General features: G+C 46.4%; 1 protein-coding gene across 1 annotated transcript in view; it reads right to left on the bottom strand.

The window, feature by feature from the left end:
* Nucleotides 1–3,052: 3,052 nt before the first annotated feature.
* Nucleotides 3,053–15,674, bottom strand: part of MAB21L3 (mab-21-like 3 (C. elegans)) — a 13,957-nt gene continuing 1,335 nt past the window's right edge. The window contains exons 2-6 of the mRNA XM_009866615.1: nucleotides 15,279–15,419; nucleotides 10,286–10,577; nucleotides 7,077–7,258; nucleotides 6,128–6,322; nucleotides 3,053–3,373 (exon numbers count right to left, since the gene is read on the bottom strand). Coding sequence (XP_009864917.1) covers nucleotides 3,140–3,373; nucleotides 6,128–6,322; nucleotides 7,077–7,258; nucleotides 10,286–10,577; nucleotides 15,279–15,419 — 1,044 coding nt within the window. The 3' untranslated portion in view covers nucleotides 3,053–3,139. The remainder of the gene's footprint in view (nucleotides 3,374–6,127; nucleotides 6,323–7,076; nucleotides 7,259–10,285; nucleotides 10,578–15,278; nucleotides 15,420–15,674) is intronic.

Raw genomic sequence — 15,674 nt, 5'->3', positions numbered from 1 at the left:
GCCGAGCTCCTCTCGAGCGGTGCCCTCTCCACGCTGAGTTTGCTCAGCTCTGGGGCACAGAATCCCCAGGCAGTCTCTGGGACGAGCAGGTGGTCTGTCGTGGCATCTGAAACTGGCACCCAGCCCCCCGTGGTGTGAGAGGAAGGGAGGTGCTCAGGGTCACAGGCATGGGTGGAAAAGCCCGTGGCCACCAGGCTACGAGTGCAGAGGCGCAGAGCTCCCAGGTGGCAGTTGTCCTGCTGGCTGGGGGTGCGTCGCCGTGAGCCTGCAAAGCGGTGTCTTGACAGCAGCACAGCTCTGTAGCTGTGGTGTGCTGCTGGGAAAGCTGTTGTCTGCCTCCACAAGGCTCAGGAAGGGTCCTGAGCTGCCTGTCTGCACGGCAAATCTGATCTCCGTGCAGATGTTAGTCTGGAAGGCACCTGTCAGCTGGAAGGTGCAGCCCTGGGAGGAAGGCAGCACGGTTAGCTGGCAGTGCTGCGACTGAGGCAAAAGCAGCCAGGCTGCTGGGACGAGGCGCTGGGCCCAGGTGGCAACCTTGTCCACGTCTAAGCAGAAGCCTGTGCAGAGGGTGCACAAGAGGTCGGAGATCTGGTGCCCCAGCGGCTTGTCGTCAGGGCAGTGGAGAGCACACAAAGTGTCCTCCAGCAGCTGCTCCTTCAAGCACAGGCACTCCAGCAGCACACGGACGCTGGAGCGCCTTGCTGGCAGCGGCCCCGTGGTGTCCTGCTCCAGGCTGAACGAGTGCCCGGCGGGTGGCCGCAGGAACATGGGCAGGTAGTAGACGATGCTGCGCTTGTCGATGCTCCAGGCTTCACCGGTGCCATCTGTGCCAAGAGCTGGGTGCATCTGCGGCATGGAAGTAGTGGCAAGCATTTGGCAGACCCCCAGCAGGTCCATCACCAGCTCCCGCAGCACCTTGCACCTGTCCGGCAGGCCCTGCATTGGTGATGGGATGGACGGAGGCAAGGAAACGATGCTGTTGTGTGTGCCACTGAGGGCCTCTTCATCCTCTTCATCGTCATCCTCTTCAGCCTCCTCATCCTCTTCATCCTCCTCTTCATCCTCCTCATCCTCCTCCCTGTCAGAGCTGTCCTGCTCAGCACAGTTGTGCGAGTGAAGCCGCCTGTCCAGGACCAGCGTGCAGACCACAAGCAAGGCTCCCTCAACAAGCCAAAAGGGCCAGTCGTTCAAGACACAGGGGAGCGTGGATTCCTCCATGCCCCTGCTCTGCTCCATCTCCTGCAGCAGCTGAGTCATCTCCCGATGGAGATACTCCTGACGCTGCTGCATCCACTGAGCCGCGGCCACATCCGTCTGCTCGCCGGTCTTCGGCCCGTACTGAGGGGTCAAGCCAAATGCCAGTTTTGTTCCTGCTGCTAGTGGAAAACATCCTGTGGCTCCTGTCTGCAGCTACCTACTTGCCCTCTGCAAGGGCTGGAGAGGTCAGACCAGTGCTCATGTCTCTCTGCTCCTCTGTCAGGAGTCCCTGCTCTACACTAGGCTGAAACGCTCCGCTGTGGATCATGCCTCTCTGAAACGTGGCCTTTCCTACCTGCGTGCATTGTCTTGTGACCCCGACACCTCAAAAACTTCCTTCAGTCTTGCTGGCCTATTGTGCCTAGCTGGACATGGGTGCCACGTTTCTGTGAGCTCAGCGTCTGCAGAGCTGTACATGCGATGAGCCTCCTGCCCAAAGCCTGCAAGAGGCAAAAAGAAGGAGGGGTTGTGTGCCCTGGAACCCTTTCTGTGTTAAATCTCTCATGTCAAGGTGGTGGGGACCTGAGGTCCCAGGTGGAGGGAACATATCTTTATTCTCTCTGCCTGTGACTGCAGGCAGGTCACCCAAAGGAATTCAAAGTGCGCACATGTGAGGGACTGTGAGGATGCCCCAGGACTTGTGGACATACTCCCACGGACATAATCAGGCCAGAAAACACAGGCTGTTCTAAAGAGGCATGGTTAGACCACAGTTTGACACAAGGGGGAGATGCTCTGCCACGGATGGTCATCTTGCAGACAACAGCTCCCTGGACTACAGACTGCAAATCCTATCTCTGTCACTTTCCTTGGCCAAGGAGATATTTATTTTTCCGTGCAGGTCTAAGAAAGAGGAAAGAAAAAAAGAAAAAGCTCACTTTGGTTTCGTTTCAATGATTTAATAACAATAAAACCAACATTCTTTATACTTACTCTAGAACTCTGGTCTTTGGAAACACTAAAACTGATTTTCTTTTTAAACATCCATAGTATTAAAAGCACTGGGGAGGGGATTTTGGAGCTAACAGCCTCTGAAAAATATTCTCCTTCTGTACTCCACTCAAAAATACATGAGTGCTAACAACCACAGAAAGACCTGATCCTTCTCCAGCCTGCTGGATGGAGCCAGGGGTGGGAGTGAAATCTGCTCTGGCAAAGCCCCCTGGTTGTATGGCACTAACACAACTGGCAAAGGCAAACACAGAGAAAACATATTTGAAGCAACTGGAAGAAAAATGGAAGTGGAGGAGGTGGCAAAACCCACCGTTTCTCCTCTTGCTTCCCTTGAGCTATTCCACACTAGCAGTATGGTTATCTTCATAGTGGAGCAGGATCCCATTTGATTCGAGATGGAGGCATCGAAGCGCCTCTGAGAAAGCTTCCAGCTTCAGTATTCTTCAGAAATGTTTCACTGCTCTCCTGCACAGCTGGCCTGTGAGGTAAGCAGGGAATTAAACTTGCTGTCCTTGTGAGGAAGGGGGAGGCAGCAACAATACACGCACTAGGTTACACAGCCGGTCGTCAGCAGAATGACACTTCTTTGCACCATCTTTCTGCTTAGGTGCCACAACACTCGAGACAGGGAACAAGGCAGTTGCCTGCTCTGACTGACACAGAAAGTTGGGTTTCACTGGCTGTAGCTCGCAGGCAGGCTGTCACTGTTGAAAGCAAATTAGATCAGCTGGGCATCAAGCGATAACTCCCATCAGTTTTCACCACCCACCGCTGCCAGCTTGACACCTTCTCTTTCACGCTGCATGTGCCAACACTCCTACAAAGCCAGCTGCAACATCTACTGGAGGGACACGAAGAACAGCCACGGGTGGGGAAGAGAAGGCGGAGGGACCAACTCAGGTTTGGGCTGAAGAGACTTTTCCCTGCCTTAGTCCAGGCAGAAGACAGGGTTCTCCAAGAAGACGGCAAGCTTGCTGGCCACCAGGTCCAGGTCACTGGTGTTGGCATATTTGAGCAGGTTGGTGTTCTTGACAAAGTAATGCTTGAGGAAGTGCTGGCTTACACACTTGTGCAGCTTCTGTACCAGCCTCAGAAAGGCTTCGGGGAAGCAGCGCCAATCCTTGGTGCGTGGGTATTTTTCACACGTCCAGAATAGCACTGTCTGCAAGAAGCAGATGGGAGAGAAGAAGTGTTAGAGGTTCTGTCGAGGGCTCACACAGCTTACTAAGGCAGTCTCAGTGCTGGTAAATGGCTGACAGCCTTGGAAATCAGAGAGACTCACGCTGCTGCCTCCCTGTGTTAAACATTTCTGCGGCAGAGGGATCATGACTAAAGCCTCCGCTGGGGATCAGACAGAGCAACTCTGATATGCCTGGTCAGGATCCCTCCCCAGAGGAGCTTCACTCCATTCACTGCAGCAGGAGCCCAAGGAAAATGGTCTTGCTAAAATAATCTTAGCCTATTTGCCATCTTCCAGTAGGAGCCCTCTGTAGAAACGCCAGGCATTTCAGGCTGTAGCAAACGGCCTGTTATACAAGTGCAGAAGCTAATAGGTGCAGGGAGGAGGAGAAGAACAATCAGATTAACATAATTATTTGTTACCTTCAGCTATATTTGTGCTGAAGGTTCATGCAGATTTGCATCCCAAACAGACTGACATTCTAAGCAACTATTGCAGGTACATGCTTTCTGGTCAAGTGAAGCCTGTTTTTTTTCTGACACGTGATACTTACAGCATGTGCTACGTGCTATTCTCTCAAGTTTATTTTATGCAATTTTACATTTGAGAAATCCATAGTTAAAAAATAGCAAAATACGTATGACTATTGTTCTTATAGTATTATTTTTACATTGCCCGTGTTGCATTTTTCAGATTTTTCTATGACTGAGAATTTTCTCCAAGTACTTACACTTACTGTACAAAAAAATTCTGCTAAGTTCCTTACTGTCTTCTGAATCCCAATTTTATTTTCAGATTCAGCGACCTGAAAGGAGACCCACAGACACTGTGAGAAGTGGCCAAACTACAGCTATCTTCTCCTCTGTTTCTTCTGAGGCAGAATTTCATCAAAATAAGCCATGTTCTTCTGTTTTGCCTGGTTTCTATTTTTCTTCCAGTAGACCTTGCAGTAGTTGTATTGCTGACCAACTTCTTCTCAGGTAGCTTTTAAAATGCGAACAATTTTTTTGTAAACTGCTGCAATAACCACAAAAACTTTACTTTTTTTTAATGTTGTCATGGAACAAAAGACATAGCAAAGAATTCAAGCTGTAACCTTGAAAGAGCTACTCCTTGGAGCCTTGTAGAGCAGTTACCTTTCATCACACTAAAACTATTTCAGCAAAATCTGCGGGCAGCAGTTGCAATGAAGTTTCTGGAGGCAAGGAAAACAACACTGCTCTTCCACTCAGGTGCCAAACATATGATCTATCCTCAGCATTTACTGAACCATCCATAGCTGCCAGCTGTCTGCCGAAGGCATAGAGTTGGCTTTCAGAATGTACTCAGGTCTTTTCAGACTTCCCAGCCTTGAACATCATTCCTATGGCAGTAAGCAAAACAAGCAGACTTACTTGATCCTCTAACATTTTTACAACTTCTAGGGGAAGGATTTCCTCTGTCATAGAGGGCCTTTTTCATGTGGAGTCTTGTTTAATCAGAATTTTTAGATACCTCAGACGGTGGAAACCTAACAATGCGAAAAAACCGTAACACTAAGCCTCTGCTCAGCTGCTGGTTTCTCAACCATTCCTCTCTGGTATTTGTTTTAATGTAAGTAATGTTGAAGCATTCCTTTTGCCGGGTAAATCAATTCTCTCCTGCAGTAAAAGCTTTAAGTACAGTTACAGTAAAGAACTCAAGAGCTTCTAAAGAGCTTTTTATCTTGATGGAGAGTTCATGCAACAGCATTTCCTTCATCTCTTCTCCTTGAGCCAGAGAAAGAGATCACTACCAATGATTAAATGACTTCCTACTTTCTCCTACCTATGATCGTTTTTTTCCACCAAGTTGTCTCGCAGGTGCTGAGAAGTTTTCCATTCCTCTAAGCTATAATCAGCCTCATCAGTTCTTTTTTGACTCTGTCCTATGACTATAAAAGCATTTTACAGTTGCAACCTTTTCTGTAGGAGAAATCGTGGCATTGCATCAAGTTTCAGACACCAGAAGATCAGTAACTACTGTGGAAGCTCCGTGGCTTGGGACTTCAAGGTGGGAGAAAGAACAGCCTCTCCCTGGCAGCTCCAGGAGGACGGAGGCCCAGAGAACAGGATTGTTCTGCTGTCTGATAAATGTTGCTGCCTGGGGTCCATCAGCATCTGCAGCTGTCAGATGTGGGAAATAGTAGAGCCTTCTGTCTTTTTTTCACTAACGTAATTTGAAATCTCAGGTACATACAGCGGTGATCCTACCACCCCTTTACCTCTTTCTTCCCTTTCCACCCAAGATGTAACACCACCAGGACTGTAGTTTGCACCTCATTCATGGAATACTGCTCACACAGGAGAATTTTGTATGGTGTACATCCACAAAGGCAAATGTGTGACTTTCCTCCAGACAGATAGATAGATATGGATGGCTGGGATAGTCAAGAAGCAGGAGGTAATGATGTGGTTAAAGATAATATTACAATGCCTATGTGAAGTCAAAACAGGAGAGAGGCCTCAACTCCGACATTACTTATGTTGCTGCATTCATAATGTTTCTATGGGCTTTAGTTTCTTGTTGAAGTTTAGAATATATTATTTATTGAACTTCTTGCCACTATAAAGCAATGAAATAGTACGGCAGTTGCGCCATTTACCTTGGAAGTTACAGAGATGCTCCAGTGGCTTATGCTGTGATATTTTACATTATTGGATAGAAGCCACTGCAACAGATACCGAGACTGCAGCTTGGTAGCAGCACGATGCCCACCTGAAGATGATAAGCTGTGATGACAGGCTTATTTCCAGCACACCAGACATCTTCCTTCAACTGCCGCATAACCCTGAAACACTTCATGCGACAGCCACCATCTTCATCAAGTCCTTCCATGAGTACATGCTCGGCGCGGGAGAAGCACAGCTGCCAGTGGTAATTGGAGCGGGCCAAAAGGTCGAAACCAAGTGACTGTGAACGAAAGGGGAAGCGTGACACCAGATCAGAGGCAAACTTCTCTGAGCAACACAGAGAGATGTTGCAAAAAGGATGTGTCATACCTCTCAAGGTGTGTTCTAAACAGGGTTAGCAGAGGCAGCAAACATGAGTTATGAGCCCATCCTAGTTCTTAGGTGAACAAACATCTAGTCTGGTTTGCTCCCTTGTGTGTTGATATCAGTTACCCCCAGGGAGATCCAGCTCCAGAGCCACTGTACAGTACCAGCAGTGCTACTGTAGCAGAGATGCAGCTCTGCAGGCACTTTACCCTGGAGCAGCAAGTCGTGCATGAGAAGGAAGTAGGACTGGAAGGCAGAATGGGACCCACAGAAATGTGGCAACTGGGGCTGAGCTGAAGTGCTAGAATCCAGCCATGAGCATTGTAACGAAAGATGGAATTAGGCAGGAGAGAAAACTGCAGGATAGTGGCTCATTTGCCAGAGCCTTACAGGAGACAGAGCAGAACAGCAAGAACGATGCGTGTCAGCACTGAGCTACACAGAGTTGTGTGTGAGAGATTCATGCAATAAACAGCTAACTCAGTCTTTCTTCCATAGAAGAGGGTGGGAAATCCCTACAAAATCTGACAGAATACTTTGAAATGTTGCCTCTTGAGAGAACACCCTTTCGAACCATGCTGTTGCCTGCCATCACCATGCAGTCCACAGTCAGATTCCTGTGAGGTAAATTCCGGCAGAGTGTTAATAGTACTTTTTACACTGTTCACCTTGATGCACTGCACTTTTTCCTGGGAAGGCCAACGCTTAAGGCAACGAGGCCAATGAGCTTTCTGGGGCCAGCAAGTTGGAATCTCCACAGCAGGGACCAGCTCCACCTCAACCTGGGATTCTGACGTCTCCACAGCCACACGGACCACAGAGCTGAAGCTCTCAAGCATTGTCACTTTACCTGTGAAGGAACAACCAGAGAAGGTAATAAAGATGAAAAGGTTGTTTTCTCCAAGCCAAGCAAGAGGCTTTCTAGGGCCTTGCAGTTCTATTGGTCCATCTTAACACCACCTCTTCAATGCCATAAGCAGAATACATGAAAAAAATTTAGCTAAATCTACCCATGAGAATGAGAACAGGAAGAAGATGAAGGAACAGCTAGGATCTCTATTTAACAATCACCTTGCTTTTATTTTTGTCTTGAATCCTAGGGCCAGCTTCTTAAAAATACAGATACATAACTGGTGCAACCTACAGCCTCTAATGGTCCAGTACAATAAGGAGATCACTGCGGCTTACAAGGGACCAGATAGATGGACACTTCATATCTAAAGATCTCCTTATTCCTCCAGAGAACCCATGATCAGACTAAATGACTTACCCTTGCTAGTCATTCAGAATGCTTTGTGGGGTATCTGTGAGGTTTTTTTCTAGAGATGTACTTGCACAGGAGACAATGCCAGAACGTGAAACACTGGCACAGGTTGCCCAGAGAGGTGGTGGAGGCTCCATCCCTGGAGACATTCAAGGACAGGCTTGACGGGGCTCTGAGCAACCTGATCTAGTTAAAGATGTCCCTGCTCCCTGCAGGGGGAGTTGGACTAGATGACCTCTAAAGGTGCCTTCCAGTCCAACACATTCTATGATATAATTCTATGATTCTATATATGGCCTGTTGTGGTGAGTGGGCATACCGAAAGGGCTGGCTGCTTTCCTCACTGGAACTGCTGAGTGTCAAAAAAGAGTTAGCTCTGTGGTAATTTGGAGGAAATAAACTTCCTCAGTGAAAGAAGAGTGGCTTATCTCCAAGATCAACTGCTCTAAGACAGTAGAAAGGAATGAAAGCTGCAATTAGTGGACTTGGTGAGATGTTTCCTGTTTGCCCAGCTGTTCATGGAAGAAAGTTTCTGTCCTCGGCTTTCCCTGTCACTCTGGCAGGATCACTGTCCCTTCAGCTGAGCCAATTGTGTAGTCATGCTCTAACCCACTAAAGCAAAAGACAGAGCAGATTACCACAAGCAGGTTAAAAAGCAGTGTGTTAAGCCACCTCATTTTGAACAGCATGTGCTAAGGAGCAATTCCACGAGAAGCCCACCCAAGGGACTTGAAGGGACAGTGACGAACAACTTCCACCCTCACAGAGGAACTATCTTCCTACTCCCAAAGATAATTTACATCTCCTCCAGGAAGCACACAGGTAAATTACTTTGCTAATATTGGAGTCCATTCCAACCATGACTTTATCACCCTCAGTAAAATCTGCCTATTATCTCCCTGCTGAGCCTAGCCTGACACCAAAACAGGAGTTGTGCTGCTCTCATACCCTCAGCAGGGATCCCTAGCAGCTGAATAGCATCAGAGCAACTGCTGTGTCACCATGTCAATAAATTCACAGCATTTCCAAAAGCATCACAGTTGTGGTACCTATTTTCCCACCAACGACAAGTGAGATGCCTTAAAAACTCTCATTTTGCTGGTGCTCAAAGAATTAAAAAACAGGGATGCAATGAAATCAGGGAAATTTTTCTGTAACTTTAGTTTTACTGTGGGGTGAAGGAAGTTCATTCTTCACAGAAATGAACAAAACCATTAATTATTTCTTCTCCTGATTTCATCTTAGCACATCTCCTCTGTGTCAAACTCCTCCCAGCTGGCCTTACAAAAAAGGCATCAGAATCATCAGCACAAACATCCCTTCCTGGGTCCCTTGGAAGTACCTCTCCCAGCTCAACAACTTGATATACTATTTTTCACAATGGCAGGTTTTCACTTCAATGCAATCACTTTCACATAAGCAAACACTCAGATGCAAATTCATTCCATCTAGTATTTTTGTCAGCCTCTGGTGAAATTTCATTCCCATCAGCCTTTCCATTTCTATGATTACAAATATTTTCCGGAACAACACAATGATTTAGTTAAGCTTGACTTTAGCATGTTTTCTCCTGTGACTAAAATTCAGAGTGCAATCAGATGAGTGCAAATAGCTCCTATTTTTCTGGAACATGGAAAACCCGTATCAGGCTGCTGATGAGCACAGTCATTCTGGAAACATGCTAGGAGAAGCGGCACCACAGTCTGGATTTGATCATGTCACAGTATCTTAACGTGAAAAGATGGACACAGACTATTTAGCTTGGACCAAGTCAAGTGTTCGTTAGCTGAAGTCTATAACACGCCTCTAGGATGCTAAAAATTAAGCATTAGGATCACTGTTCAGGCAGCATCTTGCTACAGATGTTGCAGCTATGAAGGCGTGTTGCATGCACCACTGATTGCGTTATGTCAGTGATCATCGGCACTTCCAGTATAAATAGCCATAGGAAATAAAAAGGCACTTTTGATTGCTCACAGAGGGATGGGATGAGTGCCACTACTGAAAGCAAAATTCCTGAGTCCAGCTCTCCTGAACAGGACTGGAGTAGCCTGGACACTGGGGAAAAGAGCACTTGTCCAACAGACTTTGCTAAAAGGAGAAGTCCTTCTACTTATTTCCCACAACTCCATGCTGGAAAGCTATGGGCAGCTAAGGTTTCCTCAGACCGTTATTTGCCCTGTACAAATCTTCAAGCACTTTCTTAGACTTATGCAACTTCCCTGTACCCAATTTTCCTATACTATCTTCCTTCATAGTCTAGACATATTGCAGGTGCTGTAATAGAAAAAGATATTTACCAAATTCCTAAATGTTCTGAAAATCTGGGTTGTGTCTTGGTTGAAATGTGAAGGTGACAATGCTGGACACTCTACCCAAATTCTTAAGGAGCAACATCTTGGGTATGAAGAGCCCAAGAACTACTTAATTCTATCTTCAGTGCAGGTCTACATGCAGCACTGCAATGGGCTAAAGGCTGCCTGATTTTGGAGTGGCTTGGTTTTTTTATCTTCTGATCACGTGAGCCAAATGCACACTTCGTGTGTGTTGGTTTCCTTCTATCAGCAGCAGAAGACGGCCGGTTCCCCTTATACCTGTCCCCACTAAACTCACTGGAGAGGTTACAGGAGATAATCGACTTCTCCACCAGCTCCCGGAAGACGATAAGGACTTTGGCCGGAACCAGATCTCCTTCGACGTTCACATCCGTTTCGTGCCACTGCTGAAGGCTTTTTGAGAACTGCTCCACCTCTAGCCATTGATGCAATTCCTCGGGGTCCCGCACGGAGGAGAGGAGCTTGGCTCCATGCACGGTGTAATAACGCCAGTGCCGTACCTGGCATTCCCTGTACCCAGTCAGGCCACGCAGAGGGACCGTGATGAGGAACTGGCTGGGTGCTAAGACCTAGGAGAGTTCAGAGAGATTGAGAGAGGAGACGAGGGCAGATCGATGAGCCTGAAGTAAGGAAAAGAAGTTAAGGAAGTAATAGGTAAAACTGTGGGCTCTGGAGAGAAGGAAAAGCTGTGGTTTGATGGAACCAGTTGAACACAGCTGGGACCTGTTCCATGCCTGAGGGTTACTTTGGAGGCACACAGACTAAAAGGAATTCTTTTAGGAGAAGTTTGATGTGACAGCCATGGCCTGTAGAAGACAAAAGTGCATTCACTGATTTCCCACCACATCTGCTATTTCTAGTCTGCAATTGCGTGAGATGTAATAACCAGCAGCTTCCAAGGAGCAGGAAAGCATGAGAGAGCATGTTTTGAGATCCAGCAAAGGGAAGCAAAACAGTGCAAGTTATTACCTCAAAATAGTTTACTAGAGATAAGCCTAGAGCTCAATAGTAGCAATAACTATGGCAAAAAGTACACTTTTCCGATCTCTTTCGAAGTCGACTAGAGACATTAGCAAAATAAGGCTATGGCCTGTTCATTTTAAACGTGTTTCATTATGCATGACTGTCCTTTAAGAGACAGAGACATGAGGCAAGTGACATGCCTGAGCCTGCACAGGCAGTGGCACTTACAGAGATAAACCCAGGTCTTGGTGAGCTGTACTGTATGAAATTGCATCTCCTGTTGAGCAGAAGCCAGAAACAGGATGGAAACAGCAACCACCACCAACAACAAACCCACAAGCAGGCTTGTTCGCAAGACAGTGATTTGCCTCACTGTGGGAAGGACCATTTTCCAATAAAACCAGTGCTGAACCAGTATTTGCAGAGCAAATAAGGTGACACAAATACCATGAAACAACCTACTGACCCAGGGCATACCCAGGCACACTAGTTTGGAAGCATTTGGTGATCGTGGCTCCAGGTATTCAGAGAGGGTGTTCAAACTCCTTCAGACTTTTACCATGTTGACTCAGAAGCCTTTCAACTCCACTTGCTAGCAAGCCTAACTTACATTGGCATTAATAAGCTGAAGCTGCCGCACGAGCAGGATGTGAAGTGACAGCTGTTGCTCCAAGGTGGATACACCCGAGGTGAATGAAACACGGTTGTCACTCTCCCGTAACGATCCAAAACATTCTGGTGGCCTTCCTGTTAGCTCGGCTGATTTAAAATAGTGCTGCAGAGGGTCCTGAGGGCAGTAACAGGCTTTAGTGGCCATGAGCAGCCTTTCTGGGGCTTCTGCCCATGGGCCTGGGAGCCCTATTTCAGCTCAGCGACAGGCTATATCATAGGAGCGCTGGTCTCCAGCCATGGGCCAGCTATTGCCTGTGCCTGGCCATAGACCTTGTTGTCTTACCTGCAGACTGCCTTCCCAGCCTGACCTCAGACCTACCAGGCCACTATGGGCTTACCTGGCAATGAGTAGACTGCATCTGACCCTGGTCACTGTTGTTGGGCCTGATCCTGACCCCGATGAGTGCTCCAGGCTTGGCCTTGGACCTGTCTTATCAGCATAGACTTGCTTGAGGATCCTGACTGTCAGCTGAGCCCAGTGGCTCTCCCTAGGCCTACCTCACTCAGGGACACTGGGGCAGGTGCTGCCATGTCCTGCTTACCTCCTGTCTCCCTCTCCCACAGGGAGAAGCTAGTCTCTGCTCCCTGGCAGGAGCTTTGAAACAAAAAAATGGCCAGCAAAAAGCAAAGAAACAGCAAATGAAACACCAGAAAGCCCTTTTTTTTCCAAATATAAACCACCTAAAGGCAGGACAACATTGGAAGGTAACACTAAAGACCAAGGTGACTTGCACAAGTCAGGTTTGGTGGGGCTGAGAAATTTTGTGAGCCGCTCAGGAATTAACTGCTAGGCTCCATAAGTGAAAAATACAATGGCTGTCATGCAGTTACTACTCAACTCACTGCTTTAGCCACATTTGCAGATAAACGACCATTCCTTCCTATACCAAGATGCTGGCTTGCACACACTGGCACCCAACAGGTTTTAAAGGGAAGACCTGCAGGTGTCATGCAAGTGCCTTCAAATAAAAGTCACAAGGTTCCTCCACCTGACACTTACCAGGAAGCACCAGAAATCACAAGTCTGAGGATGGCACCATAAAGCTGGGCAGCTAGTGTCCTCCTGGCTTAAAAAGAAGCCCCAGCCCCACACCTACACTCTGTCACACAATGCTCTTGCATGCCATATGCAGACCACGGGCCCTAGCAAGTCACAGGCTTGAACAAGAGCCTTAGATTTTGGGGAGTGTAACTTATGGCCAGTTCTGCTGTATTAAAAATCTGCCTGCAGTATATGCTGGGCAAATTAAATACAGTCTCATTCTTGCACACCTGGCCAGGGTATCCCAGGGAGGCAGAAGCATTAGGTTAGACAAAAAATATCTATGCTTTGACCAAAAAAAAAGCTGCATCCTCTTGCAGGGAGGATGAAATAGTCATGGGAGGGTCAGTTAAGTAGGTAAAGTTTTCTGGAGAAGAGGGTGGATGAGGAGGAAACAGGCACATGAACCGGCAGGCACCAGGAAGGCTTTATACCTGGATGGATGAGTGGAATGGGCGCTTCCCCCGAAGCATAGCTGACCACTTGGCCAGTAAAGCTGGCTGATCCTGAGAGAAGCAAAAAGGAAAACAAGAAGTACAGAGAACAGAGAGAAAGCATGTGCCAGGTCAGTCATTCACAGAGCAAAGCTGCAAGCTTCCTTTGAGCCTGTTTGTTAAAAGAAGATCTCTCCTCCTCCGCCATGATTACAGAGTTAAACACTTGGCAGTGCCGTTGGGCAGTGCTATAACAGTAATTACTCTGGACACTAACCTGCTTGTTACACCTTACTGAAGCCTCCACAGCTTTTGCATCAGCCCTGCAGTTGATAGCTGCAAAAATGGTGGGTGACAACTAAAACAAATGCTTTCAAGTTTTAAAAATAAAATATTCCATTTTATCCCTCTTAATTTTATTTCATTTTTTTTAATTAAAGATTTTGACTTTTCCTCTCTTGCATTACAGAAAAACACTGAATATCTAAAGAATTTTCTTATATATTCCCCATCCAGCCTTGTGTATTTAGAAGGAGGCTTGTAGCTTCTCAACAAACCTAGATCGTTCACCATGTTAAATTAATTCATTTTAACCAGAAACTTAAAGTTCTGAGAAGTCACTGTAAATTTAATTGACAGAAAAAAGATGTTACAAAATGAAATGCAAGGTAGTTAATACATTGGCTCTCCCTTGACATGAGTCTCCCTGAGGTTAAACTATGTCAGCAATAGTATTAAAGATTCTGGCTTTTTGGAAGCAGAACAGCCTGGGCCAAAAAAATGTTCTTAGTATCCCATTCTTTGCTGCCCCATACCTAGGGGACGAAGTTGGTCAGGCCCTCCTTGTGTGACTTTCACAGATTTCTAGCAGTTAGTTCAGTTAAGTATGAGTAACAAATCTGCCACTTTTTAAAAAAAACCCACATTCTGAGCATTTCATTTAAGCAGAAGTTGTTCAGGTCAGTCTACCATAATACCAAATTACTGCTCCTAATAGATTGCCCTGGTTTTGTTCTGCTTTGTTTTCCAGAACAGCAATTTAACCCTGACCCTGGTCCTGTCAGATCTCATTAGCCAAGCAGGTTTGTTCCAGTATGAGAGGTGGATGGCAGACTGTGGCACCCAGGAACATGACAACCAGGATGTGGCACCGTTTTACATCACTGTGGTCACTCCTATTGGCAAGACCTCTTGCCCCATGACACGCAAAATTCCGAAAAATGTAATTCTGAAAGTGTTTGTTCCCAGAGCAATAGCTACATTTCAGAACGAATGATTATATTCTGCCTCCGCCTCTATACCCTTCCAACAGCTTGGTACACACGGAGTTCTTCCCTTTCAATCCTAGAGAGCTGCAAAAGTTGCCTCATGCTTTTACATGTTTGCTGTGTTTTGATTTGTAGCTGAATGCATTTTAGCACAAGGGTTGACACGGCTAGAGTTTGTAAACTAGTTCAGATGAAAAAGATAATTTTCATCTGAAGTTGCCATTGCCATGATTGTTTCTTCTATCCTTACACTAGTGTTTCTTGCGTTAAGTAGTCAGAGGAAATAAACAGTCTTCTGTCACAGCTGGGACAGAACATGATTATTTTGGTATTTGATGGTCTAATGTGAGGAGGCATTTAACTTCTCCCACTAACAAGCATATTTCTACCCAGAAAAAAGAAGTTCCAACATACGACCAAGAAAAAAACGTATTTTTCAGAAGGAGCTTTCTAATGTTCATAGCAGAAGATTTGTGATAATTTTTTTTCTTCAGAGAGTTGACAGGTTTTCCACCTGTGAAAAATATGAGTCATAGCTCATGAATGCATGAACATTTTTTTTTCTTCTTATGTTAGCGCTGTACAAGTTTTTCTTTCTGTCTCCCAGAGAGCTTTGGCTTCTGCTTGCAGATTGACAGCTCTGGCAATAGACCTTCTTTGTAAAAGCTGCAGCTGTAAGAAAAGGGACTGCCTGATAAATCCATCCCTCTCTGACATCCCTGAGTAAGTACCTGTGACCCAGTCAGTCACTAGAACTTCCATGAAGTGTCAATGCATCACCTGTGGTGTTTTGGGTGAGGTACCTGTGCACGCAAACACTTATGCAATGGATAAATCACTTACTGATTGCCTACAAGCTGCCAGAGAGGGCATAGGAACTCTTGTTCGTACCTTTATATTCTCATTGTGAATGCCAGAGTTGGAGATAGCCTGGAATCGTGTGGCCTTATAGCTGATTTCTGCGGTCAGTTGCTGGATGATTTTCTGCACCTCCTCCACTGCTTTAGAAACCAGGTAATGTCGCTGTTCCACCTGTCAGTTCCAAGAAAGACACGTCATATTACAGGTAACTGCAGTCCGTGACTCCGTTGGGAAACAGACCATCAGCTTAAAGCATCCTAAAACATTTGTGCCTGACCTGCACTGGGAATAAAACTTGGCACTCCCTGTGTGTTACAACCAATGTACCACATGACAGAGCTAGTAAATAAAGACGGGCCAATACTCAAGACTGTAAGGGATTAATTGATATTTCCATGCCAATACCATTGGATGGATGGGAAAGAG

This window comes from Apaloderma vittatum, unplaced genomic scaffold (genome assembly GCF_000703405.1).
Source record: "Apaloderma vittatum isolate BGI_N311 unplaced genomic scaffold, ASM70340v1 scaffold7933, whole genome shotgun sequence".
Classification (NCBI taxonomy): Eukaryota; Metazoa; Chordata; class Aves; order Trogoniformes; family Trogonidae; genus Apaloderma; species Apaloderma vittatum.
This window is presented reverse-complemented; position numbering and strand designations above follow the sequence as displayed.